This window comes from Pseudonaja textilis, chromosome 5 (genome assembly GCF_049901715.1).
Source record: "Pseudonaja textilis isolate UNSWEBS1 chromosome 5, rPseTex1.2, whole genome shotgun sequence".
Classification (NCBI taxonomy): domain Eukaryota; kingdom Metazoa; phylum Chordata; class Lepidosauria; order Squamata; family Elapidae; genus Pseudonaja; species Pseudonaja textilis.
Window position 1 is genome coordinate 63,327,015 of NC_141994.1, and position 26,209 is coordinate 63,353,223.

Genomic DNA, 26,209 nt, shown 5'->3' on the forward strand with positions numbered 1-26,209 from the left:
TTGGACAGACTTCACCCACAATACTGCCCTGACTCTCCCCTCGCTTCCACATCGGGGGTTAGACGTTTTATCTTACAGGAGCCCGTATTCGCGAGGAACTTCGCTGGAGACCCCCTGTGGATCCCGGGCGAGATCGTGGCCATCACCGGACCCAGGTCGTATCGAGTCAGACTGGAGGACGGCCGTGTCTGGAGAAGGCACCTGGACCAGCTGCGTAGGCGTCACAGCACCCTCGCTAGCAGGGACCCAGAATCACAAAACGGAGGGAGGCCTCAGCATCAACCCCACATCAACATCGTTCCCAGTGACCAGCTTACACCAGCAGCCATTCTAGAAAGCCCGAACACGGACAGCGGCGTCCAGACGGCTGACCAGTCTGATCCAGTCAACGGGAGCACGTCCCCAGTGACCAACCCTACGAGTCCCGGGCCTGCCCGAACCGAGGGGCACGTTGGTGACACTTTACCGGCTCTGCCTTCCCAGACAGACCCTGAATGGACAGACAGCATTCCAGAGCTGCGCCGTTCCGGGCGCCAACATAAACCTCCTGCCTACCTCAAAGACTATGCGTGTTCGCATCTGGGGGGAAGGGGTGTTATGTCCTGGGAACTCTAGGAGTTCCCACTCAGGTCCATTCACTTTGCGGGGGCGTTCTTCCCCTTCACTCATTGGTTGGTTCTCCCCAGCAGCCAGCTATAAAAGCAGGCTGCGGGGTCCAACCAGTTGCTGATCGCTGCGAGCCAGTTCCAGGCTTGGCAAGCACGGTCAGTCCTTTATTACTATAATAAAGTATTGTTGCACTCATGCTCTGGTTCAGCCTCTCTTTTCCCAAACTTAACAGCTAGCCCTCTGCCAGAGAAAATGGAGCTCAGTTGGGGCAGGGGTGGGGACTTGTATGGCCCTCCCGAGCTCTGTTTTCATTGTCAGAGGCATCGCAGGCCAGTCCTTCACTGTTTCCAGGGCAGCCTCATGGGCCAGATCTAAACACTCCACGGGCCGGATCTGGACCGTGGGCCTTGGGTTTGATTCCCCTGGGCTAAAGTATGTTTTATAAGCAATATTCTTTCCTACCTTTATACTTTTTCTCCTTTAAAACTTGGATCCCATGTTCTCCTCTGACCTTGAGTTAATCTATGCTATTTAATTACAGCAGTTTAAAAGGCTATATGGCTCTCTAGATGATTCTTTCCAACCTTACCTCAATCTTTGGTCAACTGCCAATTGTCAAAATTATAGCCCAACAAAGACATGCAAATGAAATCCTTGCTTGACATATGCTGGGCCCACATATGAAAAAGAAAAGAAAAAAAAGAGAGAGAGAGAGCCTTCTTTAAAATAGAACTCGGCAATTTCTTTAAGGTCACTTATGGACTTGAATTATTGGCTTGAGAGAGAATTTCTAGCCAAGTCATCTGATTGGAAGAAGCTAAAACAAGGTTTTAAATTCAGCTATTTAGAAACGGGAGTAGCCCTGCTGGACAGATTGGTCAAAAGGTGTGAAAAGAGAGAAAAAGCACACACACACACACACACACACACACACACACACACACACACACCCGAAAGGAACAAAATTAATGTCAGTCTATTGGGAAGATCAATGCAATCTAGAGAAGATTGGCTAGGATTAAAGATTGGGAAAATTTAGCCAAAACGCTACTTCTCTCATAACCCTGACATCCCCTCTGGCAATCACTCTCTTTCAGACCTAGAGTTTGTATAGTGCTAAAAGGCACCTGGTTAAAAATCAGAGACCCCAAATTCTAGTCCTGCCTTAGGCACAATGTCATCCTGACAGTGGTGAGATTCAAATTTTTTAACTACCGGTTCTGTTGATGTGGCTTGGTGGGCATGGCAGGGGAAGGTTACTGCAAAATCCCCATTCCCTCCCTACCCCATTAACCTGCTTTCCAGCTCCATTCTCCTGTGCAGGTCAACAAAAGAAGACCCAGCCAATCAGCTGGGACTTGGGAGGCAGAGAATAGATGGGGGCGGGGCCAATCAGAGGCGATATTTGCCAGTTCTCCAAACCACTCAAAATTTCTGCTACCATTTCTCCAGAACTGGTCAGAACCAGCTGAATACCACCTCTGCATCCCCATGACTTTGGGCTAGTCCCTCTTTCTCAACTTCAGGCAGAAGCAAGCAAGGGTAAACCACTTCCAAAACTCTTGACAAGAAAACTGCAGGGACTTATCTAGGCAACCCCCAAAATCAGGACTGATATGAAGGTGCAAAAACACCCAAGCAAAGTCAGACCTGAATGGAAGACCATATTTCAAATCTATAACTAGAATGAGATACTAAAAAAAAAAAATACTGCTGAAGAAAACAGTGGCAAGATTACTTCCTATACTATATGGCTGCTGTCCAAAACTTCATGGATGTGCCTGTGTAGATATCATCAGCTGATTTTGAATTGAAGGTGTTCTCAGTCAGCTAGCGAGAAATTCTGAATCACAGGTTTTCCATCTTTGCAATAAAGAATATGACAATTTTAGGAAACTTACCTCCAGAAATTGTGAATGCTCCAACAATGGAAGTTTTTAAGAAGAGGTTGCACAACCATTTGTCTGAAGTGGTATAGGGTTTCCTACCTAAGCAGGGAGTTGGACTAGACGACCTTCAAGGTCCCTTTCAACTTTGTTATTCTATTCTGTTGGTGTTCTGTTCTGCTCTGTTCTAGTCTACTCTAGTCCAGTTTAGTCTAGACTGCAATGAAGGCATCCTATTTTTCCTATTTACTTTTAGTTCATCACATTGCAAGGTGCAGCTAATCCTCAACTTGCAACCACAGTTGAGCCCACAATTTCTGTTGCTAAGCGAAACATCAGTTAATTTAATTTTTGTCCTATCTTACGATCTTTCTTCCCAAAGTTGTTAAGTGAACCACTGCAGTTGTTAAACTAGCAAGAGCCGTGGTGGTGCAGTGGTTAGAATGCTGTATTGCAGGCTAATTCTGCCCACTCGCATCAGTTCGATCCTCACCGGCTCAAGGTTGAGTCAACTTTCCATCCTTGCGAGGTGGGTAAAATGAGGACCCAGATTGTTGGGGGCAACAGGCTGACTTTGTAAACCACTTAAGAGATGGCTGTAAAGCACTACGAAGCGGTATATAAGTTTAATTACTATTGCTACTGCTAGTAACACAATTGTTAAACGAATCTGGCTTCCCCATTGACTTTGCTTATAAGAAGGTCACAAAAGATTGATCACATGATCCGGGGCACGGGAACCATCATAAATATGGGTCAGTTACCAGATTTTGATCACGTGACCATGGGGATGCTGAAATTGTTGTGTGAAAAATGGTCACTTTTTTCAGTCCCTTTGTAACTTTGAATGGTCACTAATGAACTGTTGTAAGTCGAAGACTACCTGTATATCCTAGTTAATGTCACTGTGACCCATATGTGAAGCTTTAGGTGTTAGAGCAGAGGTCCCCAAACTTGGCAACTTTAAGATTTGTGGACTTCAACTCCCAGAATTCTCCCAACTATGCTGGCTGAATTCTCCCAGCTATGCTGGCTAGAGAATTCTGGGAGTTGAAGTCCACAAGTCTTAAAGTTGCCAACTTTGGGGGACCCTGTGTTAGAGAATCCAAACTGGACAATCTTAAATGGCCGATTTTGAAAACCTCGGAGGTTTTCCCACTTGATTTAATTATGCATATAATGTAACTGCTTACCTTTGGGAGGCTGGTAAATCATTTCGCTACGTGCCATGTGAATTGTGATCAGTCCCATAAGGATAGAAACAAATGGAATAAGGAAGCCCAGGTTCTGGGCCACTGACTGCTGGATGTATGAAATGCTGATGAAGACGATGGCTGAACTGAGATTGGTCAACCAATGAAACCTGTAAGGGGAAATGGCAACAATCATTATTTTTAGAGACAGATGGGGAAAAAAAAGAACTTTTATTTGTGAGAAGAAGCTGGTTCCTTTTAAAAGGGAAGTCACAATGCAGTTCCGAATACGATAAATCCAGATCAATGCTCTGCAGTATCCTGGGGTCAAGTGATTCCTAAAGCAAAATCAACGGGAAAGCCAGATTTGCTTAACAACCGTGTTACTGATTGAAGAGCTGCAGTGATTCGCTTAACAAATGAGACGAGAAAAGTCAAAAGTCAAATGGAGCTAATTCACTTAACAAATTTCTCACTTAACAACATACATTTGGGGCAGTGGTGGGATTCAAATTGTTTTACCACTGGTTAGGTGGGGGTGGCTTGGTGGGCGTGGCTTGGTGGGGGTGCTTTGCCTAACGCTGGTGCGTAGCTTTCCCCACACCAGCTGAGGCCCGCAACGCCAATCAGCTGAGAGAATAAAGAAGAGAAAAGCATAGAGGTGGATGGGAGAGCCAATTCTGAGCTTTTCTCTTCTTTTTCCTCTCAGCTGATTGTGGAGGATTTTTTTTCCTCCTCTCAGCTGATCTCAGCCTTTTTTTACTACCGGTTCAGTTGAACCGGTCCAAACTGGTAACATACCACCGTTGATCTGGAGCTCAATTGTGGTCGTAAATTGAGAGCTACCTGTATTCCCTTTTCTATCCTGGTAGGAACAAGCCCACTACGATTTTCGCATGATAATTTCTCCACCAAGGATTTTTGCCAGGTGGCCTTCATTGGACCTCTGTTGGATTTTTTTTTAAAAAAAATCACAATGACAGACATAATTCAAAAGTGGCTTTTTTAAAAAAAAAAAAACCTGGTAATTTTAGATGAAGAGCATTTCAGGGACTCCAAAGGTCAAGACAGAATCTTTGTATGCCAGAAGACGAGAGACTGGGGGAATCCCCCAGTGGGTATTAACACTGAACTAAACTATCTTTCATCTTGTTAGAGCAGAATGGCAGCGGCTGAGTCAGAGCCATATAACTGCCTAATGGGCCAAAGAGAACACAGACAGCAGTTGAAGAAGGGAATAATGATGGGTCTGACTGGAGTGAATTGAGAAGTAGAAATAAAACCAACTCTAACCGCTGCAACCAATTCTACATGGGACAAACTTCACATCAATTAAAAACCAGGATCCACGAACACCGGCTGGAAGCCAAATGCCACGATCCCAAATCCCTCATCTCTACCCACTCTGACCCCAAACTGTACCAGTTTAATTGGAGCAATACTAAAATCACTGGCCGTGTTAACCACCCACCACTGTTGTGGTCCGCTGGCAATCTGAGGAGAGGGCAGCAGAGTTGGACAGTGGGGAGGAACGTGGGCCAGTCTGGGAGTCTGGGGAGGACTTGGACAAGGGTCCCGCGTCTGATACAGAGATGAGGCTAAGGCCATCTGGGAGTTGTGTGCTGACTCCGGAGCCTCCAGAATCTGAAGGGCTGCACTGGCACAGTCTACTTAATCCCACTCTGAGGACTTGAGGGTTGATGAACCGACGTGCCACCTTGTGTGCTTGTGCCGTGAATCCTGACCTGTTGGGACTGCTTTCCTGGACTTTGTGTGCGCCCATTGGACTTGATTACCCAGTGACTCTTGCTGTGCTGAGCTTGGAATCCAAACCTGGTCAACGGGAATACTTTCTGAGAACTTGTTTTTTGGGTTTGAATAAACCCTGGTAGAAATCTTGCTCGTTCTCTCTCTCCTCTGTGTGTGTGTGTGTGCGTGTGTGTGTATGAGGGGAGCGGGGCAACCCACACAGAAGAAATAATGGTGCAGTATAAATCTGCAGAGGGGCTAGGCGACTGGAAATCTACTTTATGAAGAACTGCAATTGTGTACCTGGCAAAAAGCACAAAGTTTCAGAGGAGCCCTTTTCCTAGTTTTACCTGGAGAAGTCATAAATTGAACCTAAGTCCATCTGCATGCATAGAGTCTGTCCTTTTCTTGAGTTATCACTCTTTGGGGCCTCCTCAGTTTACATGAAAATGCAACTCCAGATTGTCCCAGAGGTGCGAGACTCATGTGGGGCAGATTTATATACTATTATATGAGGAATCACAACTTCTCCCTTTCAGACTTTCAATCTCACAAAGGATTTGTTAATTCACCAAACATTTCTACTTACAGATAATGGGGAATGAGGAGCTCAGATAAGCATTAAAATATAGAATTGTTACACATGTATTTTAGACACAGAGAAGCACAGGTAAGTGCTCTTTCATTTACTATCTTGATTAGTATATCCACCCTTAGCAGGAAGAGATATTAAAATGAACTCAACGTGAAAGAGAAGGTGGCAAAGGAAAAATGATATAAATGGCTACAAAGAATGTTGTGGGCCAGAATCAAAAGGGATAATCTTTGCTCCAGAGCAGTTTACAGTCATATATCCTGAAGAAAGTGGAAGATCTAAACCAGTGTTTTTCAACCTTGGGCACTTTTAGATGGGTGGACTTCAACTCCCAGAATTCCCCAGACAGCATCCATCTTAAAGTGGTCAACACTGAGAAACATTGATCTACACTTTAATTCCTACAGAGATTTTCCCTTTTTAGTTTAGAATTCAAATTGGAATAAAGTCAACAGATTTCAAGTGGAGACAATCCAGAATGATTACAGGTAGTCTTCGACTTACAGTGGTTCATTTAGTGACTGTTTGAAACAACCGAACTGAAAAAGGTGACTTATGGCTGTAGAAAGTTAGTGCCTACCCCTCTCCTAGAAGAATGAAATATTCTAGGAAATATTAAAAAGGCAGAACATTTCCCCTAAAAGAGAAATCGAAATCTTAAGGGACACAGAAACTCAGCACCAGCAGATATGTTGGTACCAGCTTATCTATAAGACAACTCAGATCCAAACAAAGCCATTAAGTTGTAATAGGAATTGCCCAAAGCCCCTTCATTGCATCACCCAGCAAGACTCAAGACAACCTACAAAGTTAGTTACCCATGCATGGCCCCATGGGAGTCTGACAACCAATCAGGATACATTTCTTGCCACAGGAACAGGAAGCAAGTTCAAAGCCCAACAGAGGATATAAATCTCTCTCCCTCTCTCACCTATGTGCTCCATTATGCCCAGGACCTCAAACCATGTGGTCCTGCTGTCCACCATTAAACCATCCTTCCAAGCAGTCTCCATATTTCCAGTGTCTTTCTTCCCACTTGGAACTGAACCCAGATGGACATTTCCTCCAACATGATGTTTTTCACACGTGTGACCCTTGCAGCTTTCCCATGGTCCCATGATCAAAATTCAGATGCTTGGCAACTGCTTCATATTTATGTTGGTTGCAGTATCCCAGGGTCGTGTGATCAGCTTTTGCCACCTTCTGATGAGCAATGGGGAAATCAAATTCACTGAACACTCACGTCACTAACTTAAGAACTGCAGTGATTCACATTAACAACGGTGGCAAGAAAGGACGTAAATGGGGGAAAACTCACTTAAAACTATCTCACTTAGCAACAGAAATGATGGGCTCAATTGTGGTCATAAACCAAGGACTACTTATAGTCAGAAACAAAAAAACCCCAAATGGAACAACTGTGTATCTAGTTTCTTTCAACAAGACTGTACTCCACTTATGTATTCAAACACTACTGAGCTGTACTGATTTTCAGTTTATCTGCTACCAATTTGCAATCTAACAGTTGTAGCGTTACATGATTAAACACACACACACACACACACACACACACACACACACACCCATTTGCTAAGGTAGGCCATAAGGAACCTCTATTGGGTACCAGATTGAGGGAGCAAGCTAGCAAATCACACAAAATGCAATTTTTTTAGAACGGTTGATTTCCCGCTAGCTAAACATTTGATCCACTCCTATTTCCTAACGGGGCTTCTTTTGTTCCAATTAATATCATCTATATTCACATCCCAGCTATTATCTGCTTGTTGCTTGGTTAGAAGGAAATAATGATGTCTCCAAGTGAAGCTGCGAGCAATTAAGGTATACCCAGAATAGGCACCTCAGAAGACAACAAGTTAGATTAATAGTGCCTTGCAGTGCAGGGGCCCCCAAAACTCAAAGCAATTACACATTTTCTAAAAAGTCAAATTCAACATGGGCTGGATCTTCTTCCCTCCTTCCTCTCATTTAGAGACACCCCCCCTCCAAGAAATAAAGGAAGAGGGGGAAGGTGCCAACAGTAGTGCCTGGTTAAAGGAGGGGGAGAAAAAAATATACAATGGTTCAATTCACCGATTGCACTAAGCTATCATGCATGATGGGGTTTTAACAGAATATAACAGAATAACAGAGTTGGAAGAGACCTTGGAGGTCTTCTAGCTCAACCCCCTGTTTAGGCAGGAAACCCTATACTATTTCAGACAAATGGCTGTGCAATCTCTTCTTAAAAGCTTCCAGTGTTGGAGCATTCACAGCTTCTGGAGGCAAGTTAATTGTTTCTGATTAATTGTTCTATCAGAATATTTATCCTTAGTTCTAGGTTGCTTCTCTCCTCGATTAGTTTCCATCAAACATACAAAACATCAAACATACTAAATTAATTTTATATTCATTTAATGTGCTGTATGAAGCCAGCCACTGTGCCACCATTTATAAATGTATTTTTTTTACTACATTTGTAGTTTCCTCCAATTGCTGACAACTCTGGTTAGCTCATAGAAAATAACCATGTAAATAAAGGGTGTCCAATCTAAAAGTCCAGAAACAATTGTTCAGAAGTTCCAAACACACTGAGAAGTCTATCATCCAATCTGATCAGAGGTGGTATTCAGCAGGTTCTGACCAGTCCTGGAGAACCGGTAGCAGAAACTTTGAGTAGTTCGGAGAACCGGCAAATCCTACCTCTGAGTGGAGATTTTACAGTATCCTTCCCCTGCCATGCCCACCAAGCCATGCCCACAGAACTGGTAGTAAAATTTTTTGAATCCCACCACTGAACCTGACCCGTTGAGGTTCGGATCACTGAACCATGTTTAAACAAATCATGCCTTCGTGTGACGTGCCATAAAATGGCTATAACATGGGACAAAACTAATTTAATACCTGTCTTACTTAGCAAGAGAAATGTTGGTCTCCGTTGTGGTGGCAAGGACTACTGGTACTACTTTTTAAAATCCTTCAGAGTCGGACACAAACAACCCAGATTTCAACTGGATTGTGAAGTTTGTTCCTTTTGAGAGACAGGTGTCTTTCTTGTTATCTTAAGAAATAGCCCTTCAAGAAGAGATGTCCAAGCTTCTGTTTTTTCCCCCCACCCTTCTTTTACTCTCCTTTCCTTACATTTTCAACTTTAATCAGCTCCGAGGAAGGATTACAAACCTCTGTAAATGGTTTGTGGAGAGACGGCCTTCTCTAAATAAATCGACATAATTTATGGCCAATGAAGCAGATTGGGAATAGATTTAGGTGCAATACTTCTCAATGCAGCGGATATTAATTAATCTGTGGAATTCATTACCCAAGATATACTTATGGCTGAGTAATGGGGATGGCTTTAAAAGGGGTTTGTATATGTTCATGGAGGATAGGTCTATCCCAAGCTAACAGTTTTGGAGACCATATGCTATCTCCATGTTTGGGGCAGTATGCCTCCTCATGCCATTTTCAGGGGAATGATAGAAGGAGAAGTTCAGGGTGAAGGATTATTTTGGTAGGGTGGTTCATGAACAGTAATACAATTAAACCATTAAACCAACAATTAAATCAGTGAAGACTTGGTCGGATGAGGCAAAGCTGAAACTCCAGGCCTGCCTTGATTGCACTGATTGGAATATTTTTGAAGATGCCTCTGCAGACCTAGATGAGCTCACAGATACTGTAATATCATATGCTAGCTTTTGCGAAGACTTATGTGTACCAACAAGAACCTGCAAATATATAGTAACAATAAACCTTGGTTCACAGCTAAACTTAAGCAGCTACGTCGTTCCAAAGAGGAAGCCTACAGAAACATATTAACAAGAGAGATCAGAGCAGCAAAAAGAAATGACTCTGAAAAGTTAAAAAATCAATTCTCTGCAAATGAACCAGCAAACATGTAGAAAACTCTTAAAAACATCACTGGCTTCAGCAAACCTCCTTCCCAGGCAGAAGGAAATCAACAACTAGCAGATGACCTGAATGTGTTTTACTGCATGTTTGAAAGGAAACTATAGCCACCTATATCCACAACCCACATCTCAACCACACAAACAACAGCCAAGACCCCTACAACTGGCCCCAATCCATTGGGCTCACAACCCCTGGTGATCACAGAAAAAGAAGTGCAAGATCTATTACACAGACAGAAGCCAGGAAAAGCACCAGGGACAGACAAGATAACTCTTTCCTGCTTAAAAGCCTGTGCTTACCAATTGGCCCCCATCTTCACCCGAATCTTCAATAGATCACTAGAGATGTGCTATGTTCCTTCCTGCTTTAAATGTTCTACCATCATCCCAGTGCCAAAGGAGCCCTCCATCAAGGAACTGAATGACTACAGACCAGTTGCTCTAACATCTGTAGTTATGAAAATCTTTGAAAGGCTTGTGCTGTCCCACCTGAAAACCACCATGGATCCGCTGCATGGATCCATGCAGTTTGCATACCGAGCAAATAGATCGACAGATGATGCCGTTAACATGGCTCTGCATTACATCCTAAAACACCTTGAATCTCCAAATTCCTATGCAAGGGTCCTCTTTGTAGACCTCAGTTCAGCATTCAATACTATCATTCCAGACACTCTTCTAAGTAAATTAAACCAACTAGCGGTACCTGAACACACTTGTAAGTGGATCATAAGCTTCCTAACAGACAGGAAGCAGCAGGTGAAGCTAGGCGGAATCACATCCGATACCTGTATAATCAGCACAGACCCCCCACCCCCCAAGGCTGGGTGCTATCTCCACTTCTCTTCTCCCTATATATAAATGACTGCATCTCAAATGATCCATCTGTTAAAATACTGAAGTTTGCTGATGACACAACAGTGATTGGTCTCATTCAATACAACGATGAATCTGCATACAGACAGGAGGTTGTACAACTTGCCTCATGGTGTAACCAGAACAATCTGGAACTGAACACACTCAAAACCATAAAATGGTGGTAGACTTTAGAAGAAACCCTCCTATACTACCACCTCTTACAATACTAGATAACACAGTATCAACAGTAGAGACCTTCAAATTTCTAGGTTCTACTATATCACATGACCTAAAATGGACACCTAACATCAAAAACATCATCAAAAAAGCACAACAAAGAATGTTCTTTCTGCGCCAACTCAGAAAGCCCAAGGAGCTGCTGATACAGTTCTACAGAGGAATTATTGAGTCTATCATCTATAACTATAACTATCTGGTTTGGTTCTGCAAGCCAACAGGACAGACACAGACTTCAGAGGATAATTAGGACTTCAGAAAAAACAATTACTACCCACCTGCCTTCAATTGAGGACCTGTATACTGCACGAGTCAAAAAGAGGGCTGTGAAAATATTTACAGACCCCTCACATCCCAGACATAAACTGTTTCAACTCCTTCCCTCAAAACAACAGCACTGCACATCAGAACAACTAGACACAAGGACAGTTTTTCCCCGAAAGCCATCACTCTGCTAAACAAATATTTCCCTCAACACTGTTCAACTATTTACAAAGTCTGCACTACTATTACTGTTACTCTTCTCACCTCTCCTATCACCCATCCCCTCCCACTTGACTGTTTCCTAGTATGATTTGATTGTTGATTGTACCCTATAACTATCATTAAGTACTGTAAGTTATGATTCTTGATTCTTAATAAATGTACTTTTTCTTTATGTATACTGAGAGTGTTTACACCAAGACAAATTCCTTGTGTGTCCAATCACACTTGGCCAATAAAGTATTCTATTCTATTCTATTCTATTCTATTCTATTCTATTCTATTCTATTCTATTCTATTCTATTCTATTCTTATTCTATGCAAGCATCTGCAATATCTTCCAAAATGCAAGAGAGACCACAATTGACAGGGCCACCCAAAATAGAAAGGGGTTCCGGGAGCCACAGAGAAGATGTTGGTGGACTGTCCTGTTTGAACCCCAATGTAAGAGATGCAAATCAGCAACAACGGAGTCAGGGAGAGATTACTTAAGATGACAAGCTTGCACGGATTGGGGGGTCAAAGATGTAACTGTATTTGCAGTGGTGGGATTCAACTTTTTTTACTACCGGTCCTGTGAGTGTGGCTTGGTAGGCGTGACATGGCTTGGTGGGCGTGGCTTGGTGCACGTGGCAGAAGAAGGATACTGCAAAATCCTCATTCCCTCCTCACCCCACTAACCTCCTTTCCACTCTGTTCTCCTGTACAGGGCAACCAAAGAAGACCCAGCCGATCAGCTGGGACTCGGGAGGCAGAGAATAGATGGGGGCGGGGCGAGTCAGAGGTGATATTTACCAGTTTTCTGAACTACTCAAAATTTCCACCACTGGTTCTCCAGAACTGGTCAGAACCTGCTGTATACCACCTCTCTGTATTTGACTAGTTCTATCACTATGAAGAGAGACAGTTTGGTGTAGTGATTAAGATACCAGGTTAGCTATCCAGAAACCATGAGTTCTAGTCCCAAGTTAGGCACAAAATCAGCTGAGTGACCTTGGGCCACTCACTCTTTCTCTCAAATCTAGGAAGAAGCAGCCATAGCAAATCAGCAGTCACTGGGAGCCAACACTGACTCAAAGCAACAAAATGGGGGGAAAAAAAACCACAGGTAGTCCTCAACTTATGACCATTCATTTCACAACTGTTCAAAGTTATGCAGGTGCTGAAAACAGTGACTTACAACTGGCACTTACTATTCTTAAGAGTGTCCCTGCAGCCATGTGACCATAATTGGGGGGCTTGGCAACTGGTGTGTATTTACAATAATTGCAGCATCCTGGGGTTGCATGATCATCATTTGTAACCTTCCCAAGATGCTTTCAACAAGCAAAGTCAGTGGGGGAAACTGGATTTGCTTTGTAAAATTTGCTTAATGACCAGAGCGAAAACGCAAAATTGGGCAGAACTCACTTCATGATCACATCTTGTAGCAACAGAGGTTCTGGTCCCAATTGTGATTATAAGTGAAAGACTACCTGAATTACAACAGTATTTTCCTTCCTTCCTCCCATCCTCCCTTCCCCTCTCCCTCCTTCCTAAACTCTTCCTTCCTTCCTTCCTTCCTTCCTTCCTTCCTTCCTTCCTTCCTTCCTTCCTTCCTTCCTTCCTTCCTTCCTTCCTTCCTTCCTTCCTTCCTTCCCTTCCTTTCCTTCCTTCCTTCTTTCTGCCCTCCCATCCATCCAACCATCCTTACAGAAATTCATTTTCTCACCTGACTTTCTTCAACTAGCCTAAACCCCTAAAACACCCTGCTCAGATTACCTCAAGGATCTATTTTATAAAAATTAATCTTTTCTTTTGTAATCAACGCTAGGAAATGTCACTTTGATTAAATAACCCACCCTCTCCTGAACTACTAGGACTGCAGTACAATAAATTCTCCGGAGCAACCATTTAGATGGATCTTCAGCCTTAATTCTCTGGAGTCTTATTTAATCAAAATGATGTTGCTAATTAAGGATTAAAACCCAGAATCGAATTTTTAAAAAGGAAGGCTTTTCTCTTTCATTCTCTCTCTTTTGCGTAGGTCAAGGAGGAAGAATTTGCAGGGAAGAACCAAACAATATTTTTCCCTTCGGTAAAGCTGCAATATTTAGGAACAGACTTCTTCCAAAAGGAGAAGTAATTGGGAGGGCTGTTGAAGGAGAATAAAGAAGCTAAACTCAATAAAACCATTCTCCAAGGAAACAAAAAGTAGCACATTCTCATTGGAGCTTTGATTCTCAATAATAAAATGCATTCAGCGTCATTAAATCACCTTTTCTAAGTTTCTGTGCTCCTCTCCCAAATTCACAATGGTAAAGAGTTCAGTGATGAGATTGGGTCACATTTGAAACTACTGTAGGAATGATGCGATGTTATTGAAATGATCTCCTAAATTTTGTTAAAGGATAATCTATACCTGAGGGGAGAATTTCCCCCCATTTCTGAAACTCGGGCAAAACATACATCTCAAAAACCAGGGGTGGGATTCAAATTTTTTAACAACCGGTTCTGTGGGCGTGCCTTAGCTGATGGGCATGGCTTGTTGGTCATGTAACTGGGTGGACGTGGCTTGGTGGTCATGTTATTGGCTGGGTGTGGCCAACTCAATATCACTCACATCTCCTCGCCTGGCCTCTCATGACTGTGGGGATGCTGCAACAGTCGTAAGTGTAAAAAACGGTCATAAGTCACTTTTTTCAGTGCCATTTTAATTTTGAATGGTCGCTCCACACAAGCAAAGTACCAGCAAAGGAAGGGAAAAAAAAACTCCAGAGAAGTTCCAGAGACAGGAAATCTGGTCCTGCCAAGAATGTAATAAGGGTTAACAGAGAGGCAGTTTCTATAAGCAACACCAGAATGTTTCCTTCCTGCCTTCCTTACAGGATTAGGCCAGTAATTTCTTCTAACAACCAGTTCTCTGAACTGCTTAGAATGTTAACAACTGGTTCTAGCGAATAGATGCGAACTGGTAGAATCCTACCCCTGTCTCAAACAAAACAGTCAGCCATGAGCCTTTACAAGTGTGTACAGAGGGCTCAACATCTAAGAGGCTGCCAGAAAGAATTATCCAAAGCACCTGAAGGCAAGAAGAAGCAATGGGTGGAGACTAATCAAGGAGAGAAGCAACTAGAACTAAGGAGAAATTTCCTGACAGTGAGAAGAATTAATCAGTGGAACTACTTGTCTTCAGAAGTTGTATGTACTCCAACACTGGAGGTATTTAAGAAGAGATTGGACAACCATTTCTCTGAAATGGTATAGGGTTTCCTGCTTGAGCAGGGGGTTGGACTAGAAGACCTCCAAGGTCCTTTCCAACTCAGTTATTCAACTGTCTTATGTGAATACTTTCTCTCCTCCATGTTTACATGTGTGGATTTGCAGATGTTGCTTAAGACATTGCTACCAAATAATATCAATGTTGACTTTTACCTTCCTGTTTAATCCAAAAAGAAGGACAGACTATCAGTTTTACAATGTATAACTTGTGGGGTCCAGGGTGTTTTCTGAGCGTGGATGTTTTCTTGCAAATGTTTCATTACCAAATAGGTAGCATCGTTGGTGATCAGTGATGTTACTTAGTTGGGTAATGAAATGTCTGCAACAAAACAACAAAGCTCAGGAAGTACTAAGGATCCCCACAATTCAACCCTGTGTTATGGCTGCAGGAACTGAGTACGTCCAGTTTAATCAAAAGAAGGACTAGGGGTGACATAATACCACTGTTCCAATATCTAAAGGGCTGCCACAAAGAAGAGAAAGTCAACCTATTCTCCAAAGCGCCTGAGGGCAGGACAAAAAGCAATGGATGGAAACTAATCAAGAAGAGAAGCAACCTAGAACTAAGAAGGAATTTCCTGACAGTTAAAACAATTAACCAGTGGAACAATTTCCTTCCAGAAGTTGTGGTTGCTCCAACAATGAAAGTTTTTAAGAGGAGATTGGACAACCATTTGTAATAATATAATAATATAATATACGTGGATATATGCATAATTTATTTATGTATTTATTTATTTTGTCCTGTTTATGTAGTGTATATTGGAGGACTCTTTGAGAGCAGCATGCAACGAAATTTCATTTTAATATATGCCAATTAGTGTACTTTCAAAGTGACAATAAAGTTATTCATCCATCTGTCCATGTATCCATCTGTCCATGTATCCATCCGTCCATCCATCCATCCATCCATCCATCCCATCCATCCATGCATCTATCCATCCATGCATCTATCCATCCATGCATCTATTCACCCATGCATCTATCTACCTACCTACCTACCTATCTATCTATCTGGAATGATGTAGGATTTTCTTGCCTGAGCAGGGGGTTGGACTGGACGACCTCCAAGGTCCCTTTCAACTCTTCTGTTATTCTTTTATTGTGTATTTTTTCCCTGATGTTGAAGTTGCTATTTCAGTTCTGCTGTTGGCACTACATCTGCTCACCTCAATTGCTATTTCCTGCTGATGAAAATTTATTAAGTTGCATCTGATTCGTGTGCTTAAAAAAAACAACATACCCTTATGCTTGCCCATGAAAGAAAAAGAAAAGCAGTTTTTGATTTACACCTCAACAATATCCCAAGAGGCTACTCTGAAGTGAGAACTTGGCTTTGTTAACAAGACTCCTAATGAAGGGAGATAAAAATAAATAAAGATCCTCATTAGCTCCAGACCTTTGAAGGGAAGAAAGGTACTCCTTCCCAGCTAGGAAGGATCTACAGGCCTGCTCAATTGATTAAATCTCTTTTTTTAGAAAAACCTGGGCTGCTTCCAACATATCCAAGCCAGAAAAACAAGGATGGGTATACAGTTATACAAACTCCTATTTCTGCTCCTTGGTCCAGAAGTTAATTAACATTCATGAACTCAATAACTGCAAACTTTGCTGAAGGGTGCATCCAATATTTCTTTTCTTCTCCCTTGCAAGTTGTTCTCAGTTCTGCTCTTAGGCCATTCTTAACTGTTAAGTTGCGGGAATGAGACTCAGGACACCAGCATGATTCCAATCTGTTTTACTTCCGCATAGGATGGAGCTCCAAAGAAACTGCGGCAGCCCTTGTTATAGTTAGGCTGCTCGCGGCTGTGGTCAGTGACGGCTCTTCAAAATTCCCACCGCCACAGACCGACCAATTGCAGGTAAGTATGCTAATACATAACATTAACCTCCCTTTTCCCCACCTTTTCTCAAACAAGCCTTGCCTTGGCTATTCTCTTTTTCAATAACTCCTCCACTTCCAAAAATAGATATACACCTTTGCTAGGAAAATCATAGATGCGATTTTATAGCTCAGCCCTCTCTTACGAACATTATTTTCGCAAGACTTTCTGCAGAGAACCATAGACCCTCCCCAGATGAACGTCCTTCAAATGCTCTCACTCGCAATAAAGTAACTTTACATTTCGTAACTTTAAAATTAAATGTTCTTCAATTAACTGGAATTGCTCTGTTAAGGTTGCAGTCACAGCTAAACATACCCAACCAACCAACCATTTTGCATTAAATATACAATTGAGCTTTGATAACCATTGTCTTCTGTACACCTTTACTGTTTATTGCACTTGTAGAAAGTTGGCACCCATCCCTCTCCTAGAAGAATGAAATATTTTAGGAAATATTAAAAAGGCAGAATATTGTATTTTTCCTAAAGGGAGAAATGGAGAAACATGCACTTGGAAGGAAGCCTTTCTTAATAGTACCCAACAGATGACAGCACTTAAGAGATAAAGAAATTGATAGCTCTATTCAAAAGCAAATACCCTCACCCAAGATCCAACAAAGGTAGGATTAGCCCTCAGCCACAATAAAAATTGCCCAATGACCCTTCATTGCACCAGCAGTCCAAACTTCAACCAAACTTAGACAACCTACAGAGCCAGCTATGATCTCTACTTAACCCCTACAACAGCCAATAAAATACATGTTGTTGCAGGAGCAGGAAGTTCAAGTGCAAAGTGCAAGAGAAGATATAACCACCACCCCTCACTCTCAACTCCATGTGGTCAGCATTAAATGGACCCTCTTTCCAATCAGCCTCCAGCCTCCATTTTATCTCCAGTGCCTTTATCCCGGATTGGAGTTGAACCAGATGGATATTTCTTCTAACATACTCGTGGGATTTTTGTTTCAGTGTAAAACAAAGTATGAAGACAGTCATCAGTGGTATCCGAGCCTTAACTTTGCAATTAAAATTGTGCTAAGATTATAGGGAAGACTTATCCAACCAGTAGTGCATGTGAAAAGAATCTGAGTATTCTAGAAGATCAAAAGATCAACATGAGTCAAGAGGGTGATGCAATTGCAAAAAACAAAAACAAAACTGATGCTATTTTGGGATCTATTAACAGTAGTTAACATCCAGAACACAGGACCCACTTGGTATTCGGTGTCTAGTTCTGGACACCACAGCCTAAAAACCAACTGAAAAAATGAGTTTCTTCAGAGGAGGATTGATGAAAGGAAACTGATAACAATAATAATGACACTCATACGCTGCCTGCTCCCAGCAATAAATAGGCCATTTGCAAAATGTGTTAAAAGGCTGAAAACAAGAAAACTATCATGAGTCAAAATGAAGAGTAAAGGTGGCAAGGATGATAAAGCCAGATCAGAACATTCACACAATAGAAAGGAGTCTTCAGTCAACCTTGGCAAAGTCCTGGCAGAAGAATAAGGTCTTCAAATCCCTTTGAAACACAAGTAGTGGGGACTGTTCAAATCTTGGGGACAATCTTATTCCAGAAGGCAGAGGAGCTGAGGTTCTGGAGTTTTGATAGATGGCTTTGTTTAATTCAAGGAACCCGGAGTGCACCAAACCGATCAGATCAGATCAACTGGGCAGAGACCACAGGAGACTAACAGGTCTTCAAGTCATCAGGTAACCAGGTCCTATGCCAGTGATGGCTAATCCTTTTGGCACTGAGTGCCCAAAGCATGCATGCACGTACCCCCCAAATGCAATACGCCCATGTCCCCCCATGCATGCACCCCGCCCCCCAGGTATGTGCAGCAGAGATCCAAAGACCAGATGGCCGATGGGAGGTGCGCATGCACATCAGAGCTGAGCTGCAGCAACAGCTTACCTGGCCACAGACAGGGCTCTGCATGCCACCTGTGGCACGTGTGCCATAGGTTCAACATCACGGCCCTATGCCATCAGAAGCTTTATAGGTTATGACTAACCCTGCACCCAGAAGCAAACTGGCACCCAATGAAGCTCATGAAGCAGAGCTGTTACATGGCAGTTCAAGGCATGCCCATCACTGTCTACACAGCAACCTTCTGGACCATTTGAAACTTCCAGGTAGTCTTGAAAGGCAGCTCCATGTAGAGCACATTGCAGCAGTCAAGCTGTCGGCATGGGACCCCCAAACTAAGCAATGGTAAAACTAACACGATGTTCTGCAGAACACCTACGAAGCTATACAAAGGCCATACTTGTTAACTGCTCATTACCAGGAGCAGTAAGTCCAGGAATACCCCCAAATTGCACACCATCCTTGAATGGGGAAGTGCCACCCCATCCAAGATCAGAGGTGGAATATCCCCAGATTCAGGTGGTCCAAACACTCATGACCACTCAGTTTGATAGGTTCAACTTGGAGATGGTTACTCTCCATCGAAATCCATACAGTCTCCAAGTACTGGGATGGAAGCTTGAGAGCTTCTCTTGATGAGCCCTGAGTCAAAAGATAAAATTGGGTATGTTTGAAGTACTCATGATACCGAACCTCAGACTGGCAGTTGACCTTGTGATTTCATGGAGATGTTGAAAAGGAGAAGAGAGGGAAGTGGACATGTTTACTTCGCAGCAGAGAAGACCAAGGGGAAATATACAGGAGTTTTCAGAAATCTAAAGGCCATTATTTAGATAGGGAGTAGATCTCTTCTCTTTTGCCTGGAGAAATTTCAGGTTAGGTTATCAGGAGGAATTTTCTCACAGTAAGACCTGTCAACAGTGCAAAATCTTGCCTTATGAAGTGACATATCCTTCATTGGAGAACTTCAAACAACAACAAAAAAACCCTCCCTTTTTATGACCCTGTAATTCCTTAATTCAGGGTAGAGTTTGGGGCAACTAGAATGGAGCTGAGTGTTTACTGGCCGGATGCCCTTCCTGACACCATGCTGAGTTCACAGCAGATATTGTCTCTTTGCGCCCTGATAGAGAAAACTCTGCCGCTATCTAGGATTGAATTCTCAACCTTGTGAGTGGGAGGGGAATGTCTTTACCGCTAGGCCACCATGGCACTCACTATTGGAGACCTTCAACAGACCTGTCTAAAACACTTTAAAGGATCCTGCACCAAGAGGAGTTTGAACTAGATGACCTTTCTAAATCTAGGATTTTGTGATAAATTGGTTCGTCAGCAATCATTGGACCTTACTATTTTCCCTCTTTGATAATTAACCATACAAGGGAAACCTTGGCATTAAATTACATAGCTTGCAACAAACGAACCATTTCCAGGTTTTCCAAAATGATATCCCTCCCACAACTGACCACTTGTATCAGCTGCACATGACCACTGACCAGTTGAAGAAGGACAGAAGCTCCTTTGGTCTATGTTCATCGGGGTTATAAACACTCAAAGGACACACAAAGGCTCTTATTCCTCCAGAGCCAAGGCAAGTGGCCAACAGTGCGATGTAGAAGAGGGTTTCCTGCTTCTTTTTAGCCAAAGTGTGAAGGACGTAGTGCTTATCTATGAAAAAATCCTCAAAAGGAAAGGCCACCACAGGTAATAGGGCTGTACCTGTAGAAAGAAAGAAGAACATCTAAAAGTATAAAATAGACATGTCATTTGGGGAAGTTCTGAGGGAACATAGACTTTTTGAAGTGGTCAGTGCCTTATAAATTTTGGGAGTAGGTCATGGTAGCTCTTATAAAAGAATTAATTGCAGCCCTCGATTACAACCATTTATTTAGAGATTTATTTATTCAAAGTTACGACACTGAAAAAAGTTATTTGCAACTGGTCCTTGCACTTATGACCATTGCATCATCTCCACGGTCACGTGATTAAAATTTGGGCATTTGGTAACCAGCATGTATTTACAAATTTACAATTTACACCCCCAGGTTGTGTAACCTTCCCAATTTTTGACAAGGAAAATCAATGTGGGAAGCCAGATTTGCTTAATAAATGTGTGAGCCACTTAATAAATGCAGTGATTTGTTTAACAGCTATGGCAAAAAAAAAAAGCCATAAAATCAGGCACAACCCACCAAACAACTGCCTTGCTTAGCAATGAAAATTCTGATCCCAACTGTGGTTATAAGGACTGTCTATATTTCAAATGAGGTTAGGCATTAACAAAATGGCTGCCACAGAGGACTTTGCCAATCAGAAGTTTACTATCTTTTATTTTTATTTTTTTTATTTTATTTATTTGTCAATTGTTTACGAGATAAGTAAAAGTGTATACATAATTATGAATACATGAAATGAGTACATATAAGAAAAATAAAAGAAAAATAAAAGAAACAATAGGACAGGGACGGTAGGCACGTTGGTGCGCTTTATGCACGCCCCCACAGACCTCTTAGGAAAGGGGTGAGGTCAATAGTAGACAGTCTAAGGTTAAAGTTTTTGGGGTTTGGGGAAGAAACTACAGAGTCAGGTAGAGTATTCCAGACATTGACCACTCTGTTGCTAAAGTCGTATTTCCTGCAGTCAAGCTTGGTGCGGTTAACCTTGAGTTTGTATCTGTTGTGTGTTCTTGTGTTGTTATGGTTGAAGCTGAAGTATTCATTGACAGGTAGGACATTGCAATGTATGATTTTATATACCATGCTTAAATCAGACCGAAGACGGCGTAATTCAAGGTTTTCTAGTTCTAGAATTTCAAGTCTGGTGGCATAAGGTATTCTACAACGAGTAGAGGAGTGGAGAACTCTTCTGTGAAATATTTCTGGACTTTCTCAATTGTGCTAATATCAGATACGTAATGTGGGTTCCAGACTGATGAGCTGTATTCGAGTATTGGTCTAGCAAATGTTTTGTATGCTCTAGTTAGTAGTGTGATATTACCAGAGAAAAGCTACGTAAGATTAGGTTAACAACTCTTAATGCCTTTTTGGCTATGTAGTTGCAGTGGGCACTAGCACTTAGATCATTAGAGGTGAGTATTCCAAGGTCCTTTACAGAGCTTGGATCATCAACAAGATCTTGACTATTCAGCTTGTATTTTATTTTCGGATTTTTTTTGCCAATATGTAAGACAGAGCATTTATTTGTTGAGATTTGAAGTTGCCATTTGTTTGACCATTCTGATACATAGTCAAGATCTTTTTGAAGGGTAGCAGTATTGTCTGTGGTATTGAACAGCTTTACATCATCAGCTAAAAGAACGCAGTTGCTCTTAATATGATCACAGAGGTCATTTATGTAGAGTATGAAGAGAGTTGGTCCTAGAACACTGCCTTGGGGACACCACTATTGACAGGTACAGAATTTGATAGGACACTCCCAATTTTGACCATTTGTTGTCTGTTTGACAGGAATGCTTCTATCCAGTTATGCAGTTGTCCAGAGATACCATAGGATTTTATTTTTAGTAGTAGTTTGTCATGTACCACTGAATCAAAGGCTTTACAGAAGTCTATGTAGATTGCATCTATTGTTTTGCCCTGATCAAGTTGTGTAGTCCATATGTTTTTGCAGTGTAAGAGTTGCAGATTACAGGATAGCTTTTTTCTGAAACCAAATTGTTTATTGGAGAGTAGGTTGTTTGTCTCAAGTGGAGGATGATGGATTGGTTAATAATTGATTCCATGACTTTACAGGTGACGCAGCATAAGGAGATTGGTCTGTAATTTTCAACTAGGCAAGGGTCTCCCTTGAAGATGGGGATGACTGTGGCTTGTGACCATAGGTTAGGCAAGGAACTGGTCCTGAAAGATTTTTCAAAGATTATGCTTAGAGGTTCGCTATGGCAGTGGATAACTTTTTTAAGAGATAGGCACATATTCCATCCGGTCCAATAGATAGGGATGGTTTTAGATTGCGTAGTGCTTTTTCAACATTGTCTTCTGTAAAATCGATATGTATTAGATCACTGTAGTTATCTGTGGTTCGGCTAGGAAATGCTGGGCATGATCCATTGCTGTTTACAAATACTGAGCCAAAAATGTGTTAAAGATGTTGGCTTTAATGGTGTCGCCATTGCAGTCTTTACCATTAGGTCCTATCAGGGTGGGATGGACCTTGAATCTTTTAGTTTGTTGTTTACAAAATTGTAAAAAGCATTGGTGGAATTGGTGCTTAGAAGGTTTTCTCTTGTTTAATATGATAATTGGTGCATTCGGTCTTTATTTGGTGGCATAAATTTTTGTATCGGCTTTTGAAATTGGCAACGTGACCAGATTTGTTTTTCCGCCAGAGTGATCTCTTTTTGGATTGAAGTTTCCTTATTGTTATGGGCAATCTGTTTTTTTGTTTTGTTTTGGGAGTAGTTGTTGGTACATATAGTTTGATGACTCTTTGACTTCAAGTAAAAATATGTTGTAATGGTCTTCAACAGTATTGCATCCATTGAATAGAGATTGCCAATCAAGGGATGAGAGATCGTTGTTTATAAGATCATAGTTGCCTTTTTTGAAATTATAATTGGGGATCACATCATTGTGGTGTTTTTGTGTGGACGTATGTTTAGACAAAAGTCAATCATATTGTGGTCACTGTTGAAAAGGGTTCTTTAGTTTGTATTCCATAAATTAAATTCAAACTATTGCAGAAGATGAGATCGAGGCAGTTGTTTAGTCTAGTGTTGTTGGATACTAGCTGTTCCAGTCCCAGATTTGTAACAGCATTGTAAAAGGTTGCATGTATGGTTTCAGTTGTACATTCATTTAGGGTCCAGTCAATATGAGGCAGATTGAAATCACCAAGAAAGATAAAGGGTATGGGCAGGATGCTGCCCATGTTAGTAGTGTATTTAGCTTGTTTACATGTTCAATGTCATAATCAGGTGCTCTGTAACATAGTAAGAATCGAATTGTGATATTTAAGGACAGTTCACAGATAATGGTCTCAGGAAGAGCAAGCTCCTGGGTAACTTGGATATTTTTAGATGTAAGGACTTTTGTAGAAGATAGCAACACCACCTCCTCTACGAATTTCACGATCTGATCGGTAAACATGATAGTCTCTTACTGTGGTAATGGAGTCGGGAGAGATGCATTGAGCCATGTTTCACAGACAAATATAATGTCGAATTTAGCCATATTTAGTAGGAGGAAAATTCAGGTATTTTATTTACAAGGCTTCTTGCATTGAGTAGCTTGCATTTAAGGCCAGCAGTAGTTGGAGTTGAGGTAGTTAGGGCGTGCATGCCTAGTCTTGGGTGATGGTGGATTGGTTGAGGTAGGGTTGTGGTTGAAGGTTAAAGCTGAGTTGTGGGATGTGTGACTTACTTTTGATACAGTCAGCATGGTAGTCAATGTACAGGTCCTTCTCCCCATTGTCGAGACGTTTTTTGAGTTCAGTGCGGAGTACACGGGAGCGGGCACGTTGCTGTATGGTTAGGTCAGGCGACAACGGAGGTTCTTATGGTTGGTGTTGGTTTTGGCGAGTGAATTTATAGTGTAAATGAATTTGCGTTTGTTTGATTCATTTTTGCAAATGACCCTGCAGAAGCGTGGGTCACAGAGCCGTCACTGTTTTTGAGCTCTCGGCCAATGCGGAAATGTCAAGTATTTCATCAGGGGAGATGGTTGATGCTTGATAATCACTGATGATGTTTCGGACAGTTGTGATGTCATCATTTTCATTGATGCCCTCTAGACCAAATAAGATGGCGTTTGGATCGTTTCCGTTCACGCTCAACAGCCTCTGATGAGGATTGGGATATCAATATTTGTCTGGGTTATGTTTTTTGTGGATTGGGTTGTGGTTGTTGAGTAGAGATGTGGTTTGTAGCTATTGGGTGTTCAGGTTTTTGCATTGTGTCTTTTTTTTTGAGGTTGGATAATCTTTCTATTAAGGCGTCCAGGGATGCTACTTTGGTGTCAAGGGATGTTAATCTTGTGACTCGATTGTCTCAGTTGAAGCTGTGTCCCTTTTAATGTCAATAGGTAGCACACTTCCTAACAAACAGAGGTGGTATTCAGCAGGTTCTGACCAGTTCTGAAGAACAGGTAGTGGAAATTTTGAGTAGTTTGGATAACTGGTGGTAACCTTTCCCCAGGAGTGGGGTGGGCATGGAGATTTTACAGTATCCTTCCCCTGCCATGCCCACTAAGCCACACCCACAGAACCAGTAGTAAAAATTTTTGAAACCCACCACTGCTAACAAAGCCACCCAGCTGAAGCAACCTGCCGTTCTGATTTTTTTTAAGAATGACCCTGGGAGCTGTTGCTGGAGGCATAATAAATAAATAACAAAATAAGAGAGTTGGAAGGAACTGTGGAAGTTTTGTAATCCACCCAACTGCCAAAGCTGGAAATCCTATACCCCGAAAGGAGTCCAGGAATGCTTTACGAGTTGACGATACCATTTCAGACAAACAGTTGCCTAATTTCCTCTTAAACAACTCCAGTGCTGGAGATCCAAAACTTCTGGAGGCAAACCGTTCAACTGGTTAATTGTCCTGTCGAAAAATTTCTCTTTAGTTCTAGGTTGCTTCTCTCCTAGATTAGTTTTCACCTATTGCTTCTTGTCCTGCCCTCAGAATAGCTTGACTCCCTCTTCTTTGTGGCAACCCCTTAGATACTGGAACACTGCTATCATGTTATCTCTAGTCCTGCTTTTCATTAAACACTCATCAAAAATAATAAATCTACTGTAAAGTCAGAGAGACTTGGGACAATATTGCTTATTCTTTCCTTAACCTGACATCAGTCTGAATTTCCTCAGACTTGATAAATCTCTGTTTGTTGTCTCAAGGCCAATAAGTTTCATCCATTATGGTCTACATGACTGTCATAGCATGAATGGCAGGAAAAGCAACATATGTTCAAAAAAAAAAAAGTAAAACAATTAAAGAGAGGCCATATATACTATTTCAAAATATGCCGCACATTGATTTCTCAAATGTGGTACAGAAACACTCAGGGTTTCGAAAGCCATCATTTGCACACCATCTACATTTGGAAATAACTGCCAGCTACCATAAGGTGCCCCAAGAAAGTCATACCTACCGATAAAATGCAGCAAGGCGCACATGTACACCAGTCTGATCCGTCCCACGGGGTGCTCAGCAAGCCAGCCCACCAGAACTGGGGCCACCGTACACGCCCCAGCAAAGCAAACATTGAGCATGGCGGCTTCGTGATTGTGATAACCAAGCTTGATAGTGTAGAAAAGAATCATGTTGCAGACGATGCCGTAGAAAGTGAATTTTTCACACAGTTCCACCAGCAGCAAACAAACCATCGCCTGGAATTCTTTCTCAAACTTTGAACTAGCCAGGCCAAAGGGATTGGATTGTCTTCTTTCTATCTTAAAAACGTGATTCAGAAGTTGTTTGTCCTGTCCAGGTCTTAAGTCTAAGAGAGGCATGACTTGAAGGTTGCTGTGAGCAATGGAAAGTGTGTGTGAGAGTGTGTCTATGTGTAAATGTGTGTGCTTCAGTTTACCCTCTTCTATAATTAACACCTAAGTGAGAGATTTGTGTTAGATTCTATCCTCGGCCACAATTTTCAGAGCGAGTCCTATTTTCTTTCTGTTTAAAAAACAGATTCAAACATTGGAATTAATTTT

At 41.9% G+C, this 26,209-nt stretch overlaps 1 protein-coding gene across 1 annotated transcript in view; it reads right to left on the minus strand.

Moving 5' to 3' along the window:
• SLC15A5 (solute carrier family 15 member 5) overlaps nucleotides 1-26,008 on the minus strand; it is a 70,156-nt gene extending 44,148 nt beyond the window's left edge. The window contains exons 1-3 of the mRNA XM_087935612.1: nucleotides 25,648-26,008; nucleotides 20,037-20,259; nucleotides 3,689-3,858 (exon numbers count right to left, since the gene is read on the minus strand). Of these exons, the coding sequence (XP_087791738.1) occupies nucleotides 3,689-3,858; nucleotides 20,037-20,259; nucleotides 25,648-26,008 (754 nt within the window). The remainder of the gene's footprint in view (nucleotides 1-3,688; nucleotides 3,859-20,036; nucleotides 20,260-25,647) is intronic.
• Between the last annotated feature and the right edge of the window lie 201 nt (nucleotides 26,009-26,209).